Genomic DNA, 20306 nt, shown 5'->3' on the forward strand with positions numbered 1-20306 from the left:
TAAGACACAAATGTACTTAAACAACTTTATATAGATATTATGAGCATATTTAGATATTATGTACATAATAGAGGGTTATATTCTCAAAATTCTATACCTAAAATGTTCACTGTTAATATATCTATTATAATATATCTTTTAAATTTGATATCAAAACATGAATGCTTAATAAGTGCAATATGATTATCAATTCTATTCCAATCATAAGTTTTTAGGTACATTGTTTCATTCAGAATATCAAAAATGTTTTATCAAGGATTTAATTATCATTGAGTAAATTCAAGTACGTCAGATTAGTCAAACTTTGTATTTTATCTGATAAATATAATTGCTCAGATTAAAGAATAGGCGGAGGCAGAAATCTTATAATTTCATTGTGTCAGTTTCTTTGAGAAAGATCTACCAAAAATTGTGGAATTTTAATTACTTATTTTATATATATTTTTTATTTTAATATTTCTATATGATAAATAATACACACAGTGATACTTGCAGTGAAATGTACTATTTTTTTTTTAATAATATTTACAAAATTTAGGTGAGAATACCAATGCTTATAAGTGTGTGTAATGGAAAATTTGTTACTGTTCATTATTTAAGAGTAATTTTTAATTTTAGTATTTTAAATGCAAGATGACAAATATTTTTCAAGATTCAAAGAGATGTGAGAAAGAAACGAAGCTATCAAAAGTTGCTGTTCATATTCTTATAACATTGTTTGGTATATCTGCTTGGATCGGTACCAATGGCATATTTATACAAACATCAGTACTTATCAATACTTTGCCTGAAAGCTGGGCTTTACCAGCTTATCTAGTATTAGTAATACAAGCTGCAAATTTTGGACCTTTATTTTATACAATCTTACAACATTTCAAATGCAAGATAAATGAATTTTGGTGGATATCATGTTTGTTAATTTCTGGGACTATTGCAATGGGACTATTAAGCTTTTTTTATTCTGTAACAACCGTTATCGCTGGAAATGAACATAGCGTGATATTATTTATTTTGACATTTTTCAGTGCTCTAGTAGGCTGTTTTAGTTCTGTTTTATTCATGCCATATCTTAGAAATTATCAAGAAAATTATTTAATATCATATTTTATAGGAGAAGGATTAAGTGGTGTATTGCCTAGCATAGTTGCTTTAATACAAGGAGTTGGAAACAATTCAAACTGTACAAAGTCTCAAAATGATACTACAGATTTTTCTGATTTAAAATTTTCCCCGAAGAATTATTTTTTATTCATATTTGTTATATTATTTTTATCATTGTCAGCATTTGTTATTCTAGAATGTTCCTCTTTTGTGAAAAAAAAGAAAAACCTTCAGAAATCTTTTGGTACAGTATCCAATATGAAAAAAGTGAATATTTCTCATGTCCACTATGCAAGTGATATGCAAACAAATCCTCCATTAGAAGAAGATTCATTTCTTCATAACAACAAATATTTAACAAAACAAATGCAACAATATTTATTTGTATTACTTGGTACATGTTGTTTTTTTAGCAATGGTTTCTTTCCTAGTGTTCAATCTTATTCTTGTTTACCATATGGAAATATAGCTTACCAGCTTTCAATTACATTTGCTCAATTTGCAAATCCACTTGTGTGTTTATTAGCATTCTGGTTGAAGATATCAAGCATAAAAATTATCAATTATATGTCCCTAATATGTTTATTTATGGGAACTTATGTTATGTATTTAGCAATAATGTCTCCGAATCCACCATTACAAACTACAAAGCTTGGTATTGTTCTAGTTGTCTTGGTATGGACAATTTTAATAGGACTCATTTCATATTTAAAATTAATTATCGTGTCAATATTCAGGGGAACAGTACTGCCAAGAATACTTTTTAAAGTTGGTGTAATTATGCAAACTGGTTCTGCGAGTGGTGCAATATTTTCATTTCTATTAATTAACTTTACAAGCTTATTTGTAATGCATAATAGCTGTGCTTCAACAAGCAACTAAAATTGTAAATATAAAAATTGATAATTACTATAGCACTTCCATTGATGTAGATAGGTAACTAATTCGTTTCTACACCAAGGTATACTGATAAAATTTTATCAGAAGGACTTTGTATAGAAGAAACGATAACTTATATAAAATACATATTTTATGTATTGAAATATTTTTATAACTGTACATGTGTGTCTGCATTTATGAGTGAATTTTTACTGAACACAACAAATAATCAAGGACACTAAAGGTTTATATGAATGATAACTGAATGCCATCAAATTATTTGTAAAAAAGTTTCTAAAAAAATAATATTATCTTCTGTTTTATCTTGAGTACTGCCTTCCAATATAATGTACTGAAGATATACATATACATTTGTTATATCTTTCGACTGGTTCGAAAATGATTGTATTTATACGTTATAATATCATTTATTGTTTACTACACAAAACTTAATATTATTCCAAGTTACTGTTTTAAAAATTTGAACAATATTTTCTTTGTTATCGCGGGCGTTTACTTATATTTTAAAATTTAATTGTCACTTGGTTTTTTTAATAAACGTTATACTGATAAAATAAAGTTCTATTTTTTTATAATAAAATGGTGCAGTATTATGTAGATGTAAAACAATATATTTTTTTTTAATAAAATCATTTAAAATCTAACAAATTTTACTTCATTCATTTACCTTCATTAGTTATATCTACTTTACAGAATTTGAAATACGTAAGATTGAATTTTGAAACTTGAAGATTCGAACGTTTCTCAGTTTCAAATTTTAAATGATTCAGGATAAACAAATTTGAATTTAATGCACGTTGGCAGTCCTGTTTTGGGAGGTGGTTCTGAAATGCACTAAAACGGAAATTGTGAGTCATGCGCGTTCGCGCAAAGCTGCATTGAGCACGAGGACCAAAACGGTAAATAATCACGCCAGTGAAAAACAACAGTTATCTTGTTTCTTTCTGATAGTACGCTGAATCACCGATACGTGTAATAATCGATCGAATGATATTACTTAAAAACGTAACGCGTAACATCAGATATTATTATAGACTAAAATGTGCGATGAAGAACAAACTTTCGCCGAAGATGAAACCAATCAAACAGACTCCCAATTATCGTTATTGGATCTTCCAGTTGAGGTCTGTATTAATTTTGCCCACATTTATTTATATACATGCAGTTTTAACTGATCAATGTCTAGAAAAATATATATGTATACATATTTAATTTGAAAATTTAAACATTCATTTCTCTCGGTAACTTTCACCGCATAAAAGGAATGCGTGTTTTTCAAATATTATAGTCTAAAATTGACAGTATATATTCGTACCTATATGTCAAGTGTTTACAAACAACTGCCATTTAAATGAACGCTTTAGTAAATTCGTCCAAATAATTATTTGATGAATAATAAATTGAGAATGATCCTTCGAATAAAAGTATAAATTGTATAAACTAGTTTGGCAGCGACCTGTAACGTTTGCTATTAAAAAAGAAGTAGAACATTTCAAGAGTTTCGTCGAGACGTCAATGGTGTATGGTCGCCATTTTTAAATACCTGTTCTCGCACAGTATATTTAATGAACATGATGCCGCTTTGTATACGTATATCGCAAATTTGTACTGAAAATTTAAATTATATTACTTTAATTCATATTAATAATTAATGTACTTTTTCACTGTTTCAGATATTTCTTCATATCTGTTCCTTCCTAGATGCCTCCACACTAGTAAATACTTTGGGTTTAGTGTGTAAACAATTTTATGAAATATTAAACGATAACTCACTATGGAAAGTGAGGATAAGTCAAATTTGGCCAAATACTGGTTATCCAGTTTTGCCTCCTGGTTAGCTCAAATTGATAGCACCTCGCGTCTTGCACGACCAATCATTCTGTAAATAAATAAAACACCATCTATTACTGTACATGATAATTAGTTGTGTTTAACATACTCCATGTACTGAATTACCCGTGTATTATATAACTTTAATGAATTAACACAAAGGTTAATTTTCATGTGTTGCATCAGGAATTAATACAAATAATTTGTAAACAGTAATATTTTTGATTAACAGAAAAAGCTACATGTAGTGTCACACTTAACTTTTTAGCGTATTACATGCTGATAATATTTTCTAGTACTTCTGTTCTCAATATTTAAAAACATATATATTTATATTTATTTAGCTGAAGATGATGAACTTTTCTGGAAATTATCATGTGTTGCATTAGAGAAGCAAGTCTCATTATGGAGAAATGAAAATTCCATGGAGAAATTGTCACTTAATAATGTGCAATATAGTACTATCGATGGCCTTCTGTTAATGCAGGTAAGTACATGAAGATGTACATGTAATTTTCACAGTACAACAAATTGATAATGATTTCTGTGCACTTGCAGAATGGGAATATTTGTATATCAGGAGCAAGGGATCGGTCTTTGGCATGTTGGAGACTTCCTACTAAAGAAAATGAAAGAGAAAATAGTACTTGTATAGAATTTGCTCACAATGGATGGATTTGGGACTTAACAGCAATAGATAACATGGTTTACAGTTGCAGTTGGGATAAAACTATCAAAGCATGGACACTTACTGACACGGGTCTTGTCCACTTCAAAACATATGAGATGTACATGAGAACCAAGCTGGTCATTTTCGCTGCTCTCGTTATGGAAAGGCTGAGCGAGGAAGGCATGAATACTTTTGTTTTCAAAGAATAATTATTTAGTAAAGTAACGTTAAAAAATTATTAGGCTACAAATGTTTATCCAAGTTTCTAAGAAACAAGAAATCGAACAGTTGGACTTTGCTTTCACTCGCTCTGCCAAAAGTGACTGTGCAAGATAATTGCAATGTATTAAAATTTTTCGATATTCAATATAAATGTTAACAATTTTTTAGCATCGTCACAGGTGCTCTGTTGTGCATCACATCATGTCCAGAGATAGCACTTTTTGCTACGGGTTCATTTTGCAGAACTGTTCTAGTATTTGACTCAAGATTAGGGTACAAACCTATTGTAAAGTACAGACCACATAAAAGAGCAGTTATAAGATTAGCTATGAATTCCGACTTTATCTTGTCCGCCAGTGAGGATGGGACAGTGTCTGTTTGGGATCAAAGAGCAGGGAGAATTATGAAACACGTTACTGTGAGAATCGAATTCAAAATATTTTATTAAGAACGTAATTAAATTGTAATCATTCCAATCATATTTCAGATTTCACAAGAATCATTTCCTATGAGCATGTGTATGCAACGAAATATGGTTTACGTAGGAGACGGTGACGCGAAATTACACGTACTAGATCCAACAAAAGATTTCGAACCAGTTAAATGTTACACCACTGAACATAAAAAGGGTATTAACGGTGTTCATCTGACACCAGGATGTTTAATAACTAGTTCAATGGATAAAACAGTCAGAATTAATAGTCCTACCGACCCTCCGCAACATCTTACCACTTTGAAGTCTAGTTACGGGGTAATAGCAAGTGTAAGTATACATGTACGACAGTTTCGTTATATGTGTCTATAAGACTGAAAACAATTGTGAAATATAAATTCATATAAATGAAAGTCGTGCAGAAAGGCTGTACTGTAATATAATACTAGTTCGTACAAATTACACTTGAATAATTTTTCCTTTCCTCTCTTTACAGACTGATTATTTGAACGAGGTTCTTGCTATTTCTGGTACAGAGGGGATTGAAATTTGGAGACCAAGGTCAAGGATTCAGTGTGCATAAAAGTATCGATAAATTAATGATTTCTACAAGCATTTTGCTTTTATATGCTGTACACTACATAACTTTTAATAAATTAACAAGAATTACAAATAAGAAAAAAATATATACTTCAATAATTTAATAAAGGCTTTGCTAAGTACATTGTTAGTTATAAGTCCATCTTATTTTTACCTAATCAAAACTTAAAATACAAATATTTAAATTGTGCTGTCGCACAGGGCTGTTACTGTTACTAACAAATTAAAAGTAAAATTTTGCTGGCCGGCTAAAACAAAGCATTCATTGTAACAGTCATTTTCAAATATAAACATTTACGTTTTGAGCGACATAACGTTAAATTCGAAAAAAATTACCAAACAGTAAACCAATCGATGTCGCCAGTGTCGCCGGAAGTGCTCGTCTGCTACACTCCGAAAACGTTCAATTGTCTATCCGTATGAATTACGCGAAAATGGAATATAGTTACGAAACGACGTTAAATATCAACGAAATTGTCCCGAACAATTAATCGATTACCGGACGTGACGACCATATAGAAATTAGTCGAGGAATTCTGGTATTGCATGCCGGTATTCCAATGCTTTCGTGGCGCGGTGGTGGGGAACTTCCGTTTATCTGCGAGGTCGGAGAAGGCTGGCTGCGTTCAGTGGTGCTGTTGAAAAACACGATGAAAATGGCGTGGCAACCGCAAGAGGAAGGACTTAGACAAATCTTAACGCTTCTCAAGGAGTCCCAAAGCCCGGATACGGCTACTCAACGAGCCGTGCAAGAAGTATCCTTTCTGAATCGAGCTTCAACAGTTTTTTGGTGCTACGAAAAATTCATTTCGGGAATTCTATAGTCCCGGTGAGTAGACCCGCGACGCGGTAACAAAGTGAAGCGGGTAGATCAATCGAGGGGTGTGCTGTTTCCCCCCGTGGACTCTGATCTTCATGATTACTAACTAAAATCATGAGGAAAATCGTGACGATTAGCTTTACGAAGTTTCAAGGCTATCAGAATTTTCTGTTAGGGCTGGAACGTGAAAATGTTCGGCGCGCTTTTGCGCAGCCTGTCACGGACCCCCTTTTTCGTTATCCACGGTTCGATTGAAAAGCTGGTTAAGACACCGTATTACAATAAATACGATTCTTCGGAATTGTAGGAATGTTTTTGCAACCATGTTCGTTAACTTCAGCGAGATGGTTTTACGATTTGGGGAGAAATCTGTGAGAGTAGGTCGATGGAAGTTTATAGGTTTTTCTCGAATAACACGTGAGTTATACTTAAGCGCCAAGAAATATGTTAACGATACGTGATTCCTGTCGCGGGGCGCGTCGGAAATGCCGTTAGTGTCCGCGACGAGTTTGTTTTCTTCACGCTGCAATCGATAAATTTATATAGTTTCGGCCGTAATATTAATTAAACAGATTGAAAATGACGTGTGGGAACAGTTATTGGTATAGGAATGTAGTGGTCACAAATTACAGCTGGTATATGATATGCGGTTATAGAAACTTGAATTTTTTTTTGCAGATTTTTTTTCCACTATATTTATACTCTTCATACTTATATATAGCAGATTTGGGCAGGAAATATTATAATTAGATGAATTAATATACTTGTAATAGATTTTTTCACATGTCTAAAATTGTATACATTTTTTTGCATTTTACATTGTAGTTGAAATTTGTATTAACATGATAAATGTGATAAGTCTAAGACTGTTCACTTCAATAGTATAGTATGGAAAAGATAGAATAGTAAGATAGTACAATAATAGGATAGTAAGATGATAGTATACTGAAATAGTAGAATAGTAAAGGAATAGTACAACTGTATAGTGGATATAGTGGTATACAGTAAAGACTGGATAACTGCAACAAAATCGGGACCCAAGCGTTGCAGTTATAGAGTCGAGGTGTCGATTTTGTGTTTACATTTGGCTCGAGCCGAGCGCCGAACGTAGAAAAGGACAGAGACTGAAAGAGAGAGAGGTCCGAGGAAAGAAAACAATCGGCAGAGACGTATCGATGTGACAACACTAATGCAACAGTAAAATTTTTTTATTTTTTGGTTTTGCTAAATATTACTTTTACCAATGTAATTGTGAGATTCTCCTGATCAAAATAAGACCAAACACGGCATAATTTGAACAACATTTGTTTATGTAGCAATATTGTTTGTTTTTTCGAGTGTATTGAGGTGCGATTTTATATGGAACCAAAAGACCATTACTCACCCGACTTTACTAAAAATTTAATTTTTAATAGCCTCTCACGTTCGCTCTCTGTCCTTTCCTACATTTAGCGGTCGACGCGAGCCAAATGTAAACAAAGAATCGACACTTCGACTCGATAACTGCAACACTTGTTCCCGATTTTGTTGCAGTTATCGAGTCGAGGTGTCGATTCTTAACTTTTAAATAGCCTCTCTCGTTCGCTCTCTGTCCTTTCCTACGTTTAGCGATCGCCGCGAGTCAAATGTAAACAAAGAATCGACACCTCGACTTGATAACTGCAACAAAATCGGGAACAAGCGTTGCAGTTATCGAGTCGAGGTGTCGATTCCTTGTTTACATTTGGCTCGCGTCGACCGCTAAACGTAGGAAAGGACAGAGAGCGAACGAGTGAGGCTGTTTAAAATTAAATTTTTAGAGAAGTCTGACGAGTAATAGTCTTTTGGTTCCATACAAAATCGCGCCTCCATACACTCGAAAAAACAAACAATATTACTACATAAACAAATGTTGTTCAAATTATGCCGTGTTTGGTCTTATTTTGATCAGGAGAATTTCACAATTACATTGGTAAAAGTAATATTTAGTAAAACCAAAAAATAAAAAAGTTTTACTGTTGCATTAGTGTTGTCACATCGATACGCCGGTTCGGATTACATTACATACGCTACTCGCTCGTCAAGTGTCAAAATTCAAGGGGGATCCCCCTAAGTGGTGGGGATAGTAACGTTGCAGTTATCCAGTCCATCGTTTGTCGCAGTTATCCAGTCTTTACTGTAATAGGATAGTAATATAATAAGACATATGATTTCATTTGAACTTTAATCTCGAGCATTAACATACTACAGTCACATAATTAATAATAAGGTTATGGAATATCTTCTTTTTTTATATTTATTATGTAATGGCAACAACTATGATAGGTGCATCTATGATAGTTATATAAACATGTAATTGTTTATTTTTATAAAAGACTACGGTTATTCCAGATCATAAGCGAATATTAACAGAACTGAATCTCTTTAGGTTAGAGATCATCATACTGAATGATATTTAGTCATTTTTTTATTTAAAAGTGATGGCAATTTACTGAAAATATAATCATTTTAGTCATAAAATAGAATCATTAACAGGCAGAAATGAATTTTTTTAAGGTACCCATAATTTAATAAAAGTTTTAGAAACATTTTAATTTTATGGCTGGTACTCCTTCTTCTTTTAATGAATTGACATGTATGGATTATACACTCATCTTTGTCTACAAATAAAAAGATAACCATTGTCATTTGTAAAATATGATTGTTTTATATGTATTTCTTTTTACAAATTTTCCTTAATAACTTTCTGTAGAAATTGGAAGAATTAAATAAATTTCCAGATTTCAACAATTACCTTATCTTTGTTTTAACAAAACTCACATCAGAGGGTATGTACTTAAACATAGTACAATGACATTCTAGTGCTATAGATAGATTGGAATTAATATATTGTTTGTTTACAGATGAACCTACGAGGTCTCTCAGTGGACTGATATTGAAAAATAACGTGAAAGCTCATTTTCATAAATTTTTACCAGAAGTTACAAGTTTTATTAAGCAAGAATGTTTATCCGCAGTTGGAGATCCATCACCTCTAATTCGTGCAACTGTTGGTATTTTAATAACTACTGTTGCATCCAAAGGTATGCTTTTTAGCAAATAATTAACAATTATTGATTAAACTTTTGTATAATAACTTGTTGCTATTTTTAACAGGTGAACTGACTACATGGCCAGAATTGTTACCTGCACTTTGTCAAATGTTGGATTCTGAAGATTACAATGTTTGTGAAGGTGCATTTGGCGCTCTTCAAAAGATTTGTGAAGATTCTGCAGAAATATTAGATTCGGATGCACTTAATCGACCTTTGAACGTTTTAATTCCAAAGTTCCTGCAATTTTTCAGACATTTAAGTCCCAAAATCAGATCACATGCTATTGCCTGTGTTAATCAATTTATTGTTAGTCGTACACAGGCTCTTATGATTCATATAGATAGCTTCCTGGAGAACCTCTTCCACTTAGCTAGTGATAATGATCCAGAAGTCAGGAAAAATGTTTGCAGGTATGATTACTTGAAAGTAGTTAAAATGATGTGCATGAAATAACATTGCTTTTCCCGTTTGTTACAGAGCATTGGTTATGTTACTTGAAGTTCGGATGGATAGATTGATACCACATATGCACAATATAATAGAATACATGTTAATGAGAACTCAAGATCCTGATGAAGGAGTTGCTTTAGAAGCTTGCGAATTTTGGCTCTCCTTAGCAGAACAACCAATTTGTAAAGAAGCACTTGCACCACATTTACCACGTTTGGTACCCATATTGGTGAGTGATCATGACATTACACAAAACATGTACTAAACGAATAAGAACATGAAATGTAATGTATTTTTATAGGTAAGAGGAATGAAGTATTCTGAAATAGATATAATACTCTTAAAAGGAGACGTAGAAGAAGACGAAATGATCCCAGACAGAGAAGAAGATATCAGACCAAGATTTCCCAAATCAAAGACACATCATTCGCATCATGCTAATATGAACAAACATACAAACGAAAACGGAGGTTGTGACGAAGAGAACATAAGCACTGAAGATGGATGCGACGATGATACATCGCTCAGTGATTGGAATTTAAGAAAATGTTCGGCTGCTGCATTGGACATGTTAGCGAACGTTTTCAGAGAAGAATTGTTACCGGTATTAGTACCCATTTTAAAAGAAACTCTTTTCCATCAAGATTGGGAAATCAAAGAGTCTGGAATATTAGCACTGGGAGCTATAGCAGAAGGTACGTTAATATTTTAATTATTCGGTTAATCGAATAAAATTATTTTATAGAACTTCATTTTCTATTATAAAATTTATTGCTACAGGTTGTATGAGTGGAATGATTCCACATTTATCAGAATTAATACCTTATTTAATTAATTGCTTGAGTGATAAGAAAGCTTTAGTACGAGCTATTACTTGTTGGACGCTAAGTCGTTACGCGCATTGGGTTTGTGCGCAACCACACGACACACATTTGAAACCTTTAATGACAGAATTACTCAAAAGAGTACTTGATGGCAATAAACGCGTTCAAGAAGCTGCATGCTCTGCTTTTGCCACATTAGAAGAAGAAGCGTGCACAGAATTAGTCCCATATCTTGGATTTATTCTTCAAACACTTGTGTTTGCCTTCGGTAAATATACTCTTATAAAAATAAACAATTAATCAGAAACTTACTGCTATTATTAATGTTTATGTATGTGCAGGTAAATATCAACACAAAAATCTTTTAATATTATATGACGCAATTGGTACACTTGCTGATTCAGTGGGACATCATCTTAATAAGCCGGATTACATTAACCTTTTAATGCCGCCACTTATCAACAAATGGAATGTGTTGAAAGACGAAGACAAAGACCTTTTCCCATTACTAGAATGTCTTTCTTCGATCGCAACTGCATTGCGTTCTGGTTTTCTTCCTTATTGCGAACCCGTGTACAGGTTAGTTTTAAATTGTATTACGATTTTGTAGATTTGAACGTGGACACATGTTTGTGTATACAAATTTTTTTTTAATAGGCGGTGTGTATCCCTCGTAGAGCAGACTCTAAATCAACACATAGCAAATACCCAGAGTCCAGAACAATTTGAGGCACCTGATAAAGATTTTATGATTGTTGCATTAGACCTTCTTAGCGGCTTGGCTGAAGGGTTGGACGGCCACATGGAACGCTTAGTAATGAACAGCAATGTAATGCAGTTGTTGTATCAGTGTATGCAAGATGTTACGCCCGAAGTTAGACAGAGCAGCTTTGCCTTGTTGGGAGATCTTACAAAGGCCTGCTTCCAACATGTTCTCCCATGTATACGTGAGTAATATTTTACATATTTTATTGATTGCCATATTTAATATTATGTATACGAAAATGTTTAATTGTAGCGGAGTTCATGCCTATACTTGGACAGAATTTAAACCCAGAGTTCATATCAGTGTGCAACAATGCCACATGGGCTATAGGCGAAATAGCAATAAAATTGGGTAAACATTTTTGCAATTCTGAAACTTGTCGAATCAGTTCCATTTTTTAATAATATGTTTTTTCATTTTGTTCTTAGGATCTGACACAAGTGCATATATTCCATTAATTTTGACACAACTTATCGACATAATCAATAGACCGAACACGCCAAAAACATTGTTAGAAAATACAGGTGAGTAGCTGCATAATATATTCAAATGTATAGTTACTTTTACACAGCATAGTATATGGAGCATACTTTTAAATGGTAGTAATGCGTAGAAATAATAATTTTTTTCGAGTAATACAATAATGTTGACCACGTTAATACCGATTCACCCATATCGTAGAGTTAATTACCTGTTCTTAGAAGTATGCTCTGCACATAACGGGGAAACTTTTCATTTGAGATATTGTATCTTCTGTATTACATAGATTAGACATGTGCACAAATTTTTTCACGTAATTAGGATAACACTAATTATTTTAATGAGAAGTCTCCCAAATATACCGAAAGAAAGTCCTCACGTTAGATTCAGCATTCGGTGGCATTTAAGTTTAGGTGCATTATATTGTAAATGATTTTTTTAACGAAGGTAATAACTACACAGATTAACGACTATAAGTGGTTTTACGTGACCACGCTTGCACGTTTTATCAGCGGGTTTTAAATTTATTAGTATTTGTACATTGGACCTGATTTAGTGGTGTGCGATTGCCTGCAGGCTTTATATGGCTGTACTGCCATGACGATATTCTGCGATGCAGTATACAGAAAAGTCTCGCTATATGGTCTTGGGCTCTAGAAGCAGGAAGAAATTGTGAAATGAGCCATATAAGCGAAATACCGTCCGTATGATTCGGCGGTGAATTATGATCGCATTCGTGATATAAATGATACAGCTATATAGCAAGACTGCAACTGTACCGCAATTCGATATTACTATGCTTGCATCTAAACCCCAGATATTGTTCCGACGGTTCTTTAAATTGGCCTAACGTTTACAACAAAAGATTTTATTTTTATATTTCTTGGTTGTTCTTGATTTATATTAACATTTATTGGTAGAAAATCATATTCATATATCGGTTTTACAAATGTCATGGGCTCGCACGCTGCTATCTAATTTTTTATTATTGTTTCAGCAGCTACAATAGCACGGTATTGCCTATGTTCATTGTCGGTATTTCATATGTTTACCTCTGTTCCCACTGTCTATTGATTGTTAATATTAAATTAATTATTATTCATTAAATGATTAATTGCAAATTAATTGATATATTTTATAAACGATAACATAATTCGCCTGAGTTGATCGTTGGTTCGCTATCAGTTTGTCTTATTGTTTGTGTTTCCGGTCACTTCACTACACTTCACTTGTCTACTTACCGAAATGAAATGAAAACCGTAGCCATAACGATCGGTCGCCTAGGTTATGTGTGTCCCCACGACGTCGCCCCCATGTTACAGCAGTTTGTCCGACAGTGGTGTGTAAATTTCTTTATTATTATATTCTATTAATTATATTACCTTCTATTTTTATTAGCACTTTATTATTATATATTATTCCCGATTCTTCAGTACATGCATCAGGGGCTGCTAAGAAAACTTCTGTGCAAGAATACTGTAGCGTTTACAAACAATCGAGTCCATAATGATTTTGTTTTATTTTTTTTTTTTTTATTATTATTATTATTATTATTATTATAAATGTAAAGTCTTATCTTTTTTTCCTTTTTTTCATTTTTGGACACAGACATGGGTCTAGTTTATCTTTGATTTAAACTTGCCCATGATTTTTACAGTATTAGTAGTGTTTCTTACATTTACTTATTTACACGGTATATTTGATTCGCCACCATGCAAGTATGTTATGGGCTCTTAATTATGCGGTTCGAAACCAGGAGGGTAGGTTTACATTTGCCACTTTTTTTAGGCCTGCATAACATTTTAGCCTATGTATTATCGCCTTGCATTCAAAAATAGATACGTATATACCTTTCTTTTCTTACGTACTTTTACTGTGTACAGGTAGTTTCAATTGGAAGTGTCCTTTGCATGTTAATTAACGCAGTATTAATAGTTTTCAGATACATCCGTTTAGCCGTACTTTCGTTATAATTGTCGTCGATATAGCTTTGTTTTATAATGTGGGACAATTTATACTTAAAGAGATGTCAAATGTAAACCAAACCTTAATACAAACTGTATGATGCCAGTCGTATTAAAATGTTAATTTTATTTTTTAAGTAAAATGTCAAAATTTTACTGGCTGAGATTTTTAACCGGAAATTACAAATTTATGTTTGAATAATACCTGAACTCTATCTTATCATATATTATAGATTAGATTGAATTTCTTTTATTTCCTTAGATTGATAATTTTCATTTTTACTTCTTTGAGTTTCAGCACTATCATACAGAGGAATATATAAAACGTTAAAAAAAAATACATAATAAAAATATGTTACCAACGTATAACACACAGTGTAGGGAATACAAGACTGGCCTCAAAAAAGCCAACTTACCGCGTTAATTGTTAATTATAAACATCTGTTTATGTACAATTTACGTAACTTGTGGGAATGAACATTCTATCGAGTGACTAGTTCTCATTTTTTGTCATAATCATATTGTTATGAATGTACAAAGTTTCATTGAAAAGGAAGTATATTCATCTTACTCATAACAATTACAAGAGGAGAGGTCTCTACTGGATCAATATCAAATATCAGAAAAAATATGAAGAAGATTGTATTTCACAATACGTTCTCCGATTGCAATGAATATACTTTCTTAAAACGCGAGTCGTCAATCCTTCTCTAACATACGTATCTATGTCACTAGGTGTACTTCGTTGAGAAGCATAAGAGACAACGAAGAAAAGGACTCGGCATTCAGAGGTATGTGTCAAATGATTACAGTTAATCCAGGAGGAGTTGTGCAAGATTTCATCTTCTTCTGCGATGCTGTCGCATCCTGGGCTACACCTAGAGAAGATCTTAAAGACATGTTCCAGAAGGTATGCAGAATGACCTGTCTACTATATCTTTGTTAATTAAATTCTTTCATAACATTGCTCAAATTTTTACAGATATTACATGGATTTAAAAATCAAGTTGGTGCGGAAAACTGGAAACGTTTTTCAGATCAGTTTCCACCACAGCTGAGTGAACGACTCCATAATATGTATGGTGTCTGAGCAGCCCCGCCTAAATGCGGTAAATAGATTCGACACAATTTTAGTTATTTGATAGTTGGGACTCTGTAGATACGCGAACTACCTACGCACTGTTAGAGAGTTAATTAGAATCATATCTAATTAAGTCGGATCTTTTCATGAGATTCTTGGAAAGATCCGAGCAAAGGCGAAGAATGTTAACGTAAAATGTCTCTTTCAGAAGGCCGCTTTAAGGGGCAGGCCGAACGGGGTTGGGCGGGAAACAGAACAATGGGTGGACAGGGTGGGTGGGTGAAACCACGGCCTCTTCTCATCAACATCGTTGTCGTTACCGTGTTATGGTCATCGTCAGGCTCTCGGGGGAATTAATATGCGTCATTAGAGCTACTGTCAGGAAGATGCGACATTAACGGGAAACAAAAACGAAGTGAAAGATGGAAACGCAAGAAAATGAGAACGACAAAACAATCAATGTCCATGGGCCGAAATGTAACGCGTGGGTGGGCGGGTAGGGGGGATGGGCGGGAGGGAAGGGAGGGAGGAACTGTGTTGGGGTCACCGACCAATATTACAGCAAAACGATAAGGTATCGTACTTCGACGCTGAACCGCATTAAACAAACAAAATGATACCTTGAAAACGTAGTGAAACCTACACGCTGTACACTCCGTTTCCATTAGCGCTGTGTAACACTTGTTTAAGTGTTTTATTCTCGCGTATCGAAACGTGACAAAGAAGTGCTGGCAATAACCAACTAGCCCAGCTGTTATAACGAAACCGACTTCTCGATTAGTAACGAAAACGATATAAATAACTTTTACGCGAAAGGCAAAGAAAATGAAAAAGGAGGAGAAGCAAAAAAAAAAAAAAAACACGAGCGTAGATCTCACGTTATAGAGCTTGCTAAACTACTGTGATCGAGGATTTATAAATATTAGGTATTGATTTTTTTAAAGAGAGAGGAAGAGAGAGGTGCAACACTCTATTCAATGAGTTGCGTAGAATTTTAGACGAGATAATAGAATTACTTGTTTGATAAAGGTAACAAAAGATGAAAAAAAAAAAAAACACACAGACACACAATAGAGAAGTATATTATTAGAAATTTCATAGTGTACAGAAGGTTTTTGAGAATATGTATTTTTATACGTTGAACACTCAATATAAACGCAGAGAAAGTGCCATTCCGTTCGTTTCGAACCAAAATTTTTCTGCTTACTTTATTCTCTCCTTGCTGATTGTGATATTAGGTTATACGACACTTTGGTCGGTCATTGTGTATGAATGAAATATATTTCAAACGCACTAATATATACATACATATAAGTTGACATATGTATATATATATTATCATTAATTATATACATATATAATATATATATATATCTAACACGAATGTTTTAACCTACAGACCATTTTGTGATTATTTTTTTGTTAAAGATATTAAATTAGGATCATATTATTAGCATTTAGTGTAAATAGGTAAATACATTTTAGAGTGGACGTTTTTGTTATCACTTATAGAGATCTTTCAAATTTTTCGCTTATATAATCAGTAGGGATGTGCGGCTACTCGATATTTTCATGTAAAATTCATTCGGAGAAAATCGAACAACTCTCATAATAGAAAATTTATAATTTAAGAATTTTCAAATTTACAAATTCAGATCCGATGATATTGAAAATCTAGAAATCTTAATTACGCAAATTTAGGAATTAAGAAATGTTCACATTTCTTAATTCAGAAATTTGAAGATTGCAAAATTCTCAAATTTGAAATGTCTGCAATACTTAAATTTGAGGATTCCTAAATTCTCAAATTTGCAAATTTCCCGGAACGACTCAACACCCGAGCATCATGTTCGATTGTCTGCACATCCCTGATAATCACCTCTTTGAATGGACGTTATTTGAAAGAAAAAAGATATTAAATAACGTGCGGGACATGGTTAATATGATTTGCAGGAACGATTCACAGTGTTTTGAATCTATGACGTGAAATCTATCGCGATGTAGGGAAATTTGTACGTGCACCGTATCACACGCCGAATATCTCCATTTTCGTTTCGAATTCTTGCGTTTTACGTAGCCAATGTGTGTGTTTGAAAATTCAAGCGCTGACTGTGTGTCATTCCAGTCCAATTTTGGGCCAGTTCGAAAAGCGAGCACTTTTTTCTTCTTTTTTTATTGTAATCGGCTGCGTTTATCCTGACCTTTCGAGGATAGAACAAAATAACGGGAAAATGAATGTTTAAAATTGTAAGAAACGTGTCTGCGACGAATCGATGTATCGTGTTGCAAATTCGTTTAGAAAGTTGTAAAAAAAATTCACAACGAGCGACTTCTAGAAATTTTAAGACGCATCAGGCTTTTGTAACTTTTATTTTCGCTCTTTATTTTTGTTTTTTTTTTGTGTCAGAACGCGAAACGAGATACGAGAACCAAGTATAAAGAGAAGAAAAAGCAAATAGCTCAACGTTAAGATGATGGAACTAAAATGGATCCGTCGTTGAGTCACTGTTGTCAATCAAACTTCGAAGTTTATTAATAAAAACAAAAAAAAATAGGAAAGAAAAGAAAAATAAAGAAAAAAAAAAAGAGAAACAAAATGAACTGGCAGAATGGACTAGCGCAGGCGAGATCAAAAAAAGAAAATTAAAAGCTCAATAATGGTTTGTTGTAAATTTTATTATTTTCTTGTTTTCTTTTCCAAAACGCAATGTACATGAAGAATATTTTTTTATCATTACCAATAGACAAAGCGAAACTACTATCATTTCACCGTTAGACTTCTATTTTCGAACGAAAGCATAATTCGTGTAATCTTCTCGTAGAAGATAGAAGGAAAATCAGATTCGCGCGCAGAGAACAGAAAGATACATGTGACATTCGTGACCGCTCCTTTGACTCGATCCATGTTTGTCAATTGGCAACAATCGTGTTGCCACAACACTCTTGATCCCAATTTTTGGTCCTTTCCTTGCTCTGCCTGCGCCATTTTTGTGATATTACTATTTTTTATAATTACTTAAGGGCTTTGAAAAAAAAGAGTAGTAATAGAAACGAGCCATGTGCGATTACTCGACTCGAATCCATTCAGTTTTCTTTTTATAATTGTTATGTATCACACACCGATATATAATCTTCTTTTTCTGTTCACCACAGAATTGACTAGTATTTAAACAATATATAATTCACACACGAGATATATTTTTACATCTTGTATTTTTTAAATAGTTCCTAAGCAGAATGTTTTCAATAATATACACATATGAATAATTGTATGGTTCTCGACGAGACATGGCGTGGTTGAAAATTTTGATCTTACAAGGGATGCTCGAGACGTGAAAAACCAGCATTTGTTCTAAAAATTAGAATCTGAGGGTCACGTTTAAAGCATCCCTTGACAGTGCTTTACACGCTACATTTCGACGAGGACAATAGACACCTTTCTCAGGTTCACTATCCTAGTTCAATTTTATACTATACGGGATTTCCGAGGAATGTTTGATACTTGTGTCTCGCTGTAAATATACAGAAATTCAGAAGGAATGATTTCTGTCGAGATATCCACGTGGCTCGCTATTATTTATTGAAATGCTCTGAGCTCTCACTCAAGAATTAAGAGGCAAATAAATTTATAAATGAATGTAATCAGGAAAAGGGAGAGATGTGTGAAGTTGTGAAAGAAGAGGAAATTGTCTATTTATACATATTATTATTATTATTATTATTATTGCTATTATTATTATTATTATTATTATTATTATTATGAACAGAGATGAAACGAAGTTGAATCGATATTTGACAAATATCCAAATTTTTTCTATTTGAAAAGAGAGAGAGGTGAAGTGTGTATGGGAGAATATACAGAATGATTGCTGAAGAACACGACGTGACGAAAACAAAATGATAAGTGAATTAAAGGGAATAACAGGACACAAGTAAATATATTGTTGTATCTTTTATTGTTGTTGTTGCATGAGACTAGCGTAATAGACTGAGCCATACACGTGGTTAAAATAACTATTAACGTAATACTTCTTAATTAATACTATATACATATATACATATATATATATCTATATATATATATTATTGTAATTATACGGTGTGTATTATATTTAATCGTAACGTTTCGTGCGGGCAGTGTTTGGAAGGAGTTCCTGTCCTTTGGTGTTCAATCAAGCTTTTTCCTCGTTCTAACTTCTTTCATGTACATTTCTAATATTCTCTATAACAGTGATGGACAACTACGTACACAGCCATTTGTCAGAAATCCCTAGACTCTTCTGATCCTCTCTCAAAGTTTTCCCTAAGTTCTACTCCTCTCAGGTTTCTAACTCCTCGGTTGACGTAGCTGGCCATCCCTGAACCATTATGCTTAATTTTTTCAAATAAAAAAGAGAGCAAGTTTTAAAAACTAATGGTCGAAACAAAGAGAATGGTACAGTTTTTGTCGACGAATTTTATGTTATTCTGATTGTAACGTACATGTATGTTTGTGTTTATGTGTGTGCATGTGTGAAGCGTATGTATATTCGTTCCAATCGAGAAGCGCGTTATAATCAGAAATATCTTCTTAAGTTAATTATTATTTAATAAATCAAGTCGAATAGGCATGGAGAAAGAGATTAGTTTTCTCGATTGGAAACAAAACGAAGTTAATCCTTTTTTCTCGCTCAAAGGATCGGAACTTCACGGGACTGTTCCTAGTACCTGATTATCCTATCCTTGCGGCACGAAGATTCTTTTGTTCCAACGATCAACCGGAGAATCGGACTTCTCTGTTCTCTCGCGCCTCGCAAACGCCAGCGAAATTCCTCTGTCCAGTGTTCAAGCTTGGTATAGAGAAAATGAAACGTAAATACGGTGTTCTTTTTATTGTTGCATACCTTGACTGCCTAGTACTTAAGTATACATATATTTAAATATACAGGATGTTTGAAAACGGAGATGTCCTGGAAGACTCTTACTGCTAAATGGAATCGGAAAAGTTTTTTATTATTTTGCGATCGGAACTTTATGTTAGCGACTGTGTAATATTACATCCTCGAAAAATACAGTTATGTGAAATATTTAAAGGTACAAATTCTTAATAGC

General features: G+C 33.3%; 3 protein-coding genes across 8 annotated transcripts; all 3 read left to right on the forward strand.

The window, feature by feature from the left end:
* The first annotated feature begins 633 nt into the window (after positions 1-633).
* Positions 634-2309, forward strand: LOC100879431 (solute carrier family 52, riboflavin transporter, member 3-A). The gene has a single exon (XM_003707390.3). It carries the CDS (start codon positions 634-636, stop codon positions 1981-1983), a length of 1350 nt encoding a protein of 449 aa, XP_003707438.2. The 3' UTR covers positions 1984-2309.
* Positions 2310-3041: 732 nt separating this feature from the next.
* Positions 3042-5886, forward strand: LOC100876485 (F-box/WD repeat-containing protein 9). The gene is made up of 7 exons (XM_003707277.3): positions 3042-3125; positions 3675-3834; positions 4176-4318; positions 4390-4619; positions 4892-5141; positions 5211-5486; positions 5653-5886. Exons 1-7 carry the CDS (start codon positions 3042-3044, stop codon positions 5737-5739), a joined length of 1230 nt encoding a protein of 409 aa, XP_003707325.1. The 3' UTR covers positions 5740-5886.
* Positions 5887-6338: 452 nt separating this feature from the next.
* On the forward strand, positions 6339-20071 carry Tnpo (transportin 1). Of its 6 annotated transcripts, none has more exons than XM_003707279.3 (15): positions 6339-6511; positions 9308-9383; positions 9459-9638; positions 9712-10060; positions 10128-10329; positions 10402-10795; positions 10881-11192; positions 11266-11503; positions 11582-11871; positions 11943-12041; positions 12119-12214; positions 13434-13509; positions 14870-15044; positions 15117-15243; positions 15424-20071. In XM_003707279.3, the coding sequence occupies exons 1-14, from the start codon at positions 6407-6409 to the stop codon at positions 15222-15224; spliced, it is 2700 nt and encodes an 899-aa protein (XP_003707327.1). In that variant the 5' UTR covers positions 6339-6406; the 3' UTR covers positions 15225-15243; positions 15424-20071. The 6 variants fall into 6 exon arrangements, with proteins under 6 accessions (XP_003707327.1, XP_076392558.1, XP_012150194.1 ...); XM_076536443.1 differs by having other exon boundaries at positions 15427-20071; XM_012294804.2 differs by having other exon boundaries at positions 17623-20071.
* Positions 20072-20306: the final 235 nt, after the last annotated feature.

Source organism: Megachile rotundata, chromosome 10, assembly GCF_050947335.1.
Source record: "Megachile rotundata isolate GNS110a chromosome 10, iyMegRotu1, whole genome shotgun sequence".
In the NCBI taxonomy this organism is placed as follows: domain Eukaryota; kingdom Metazoa; phylum Arthropoda; class Insecta; order Hymenoptera; family Megachilidae; genus Megachile; species Megachile rotundata.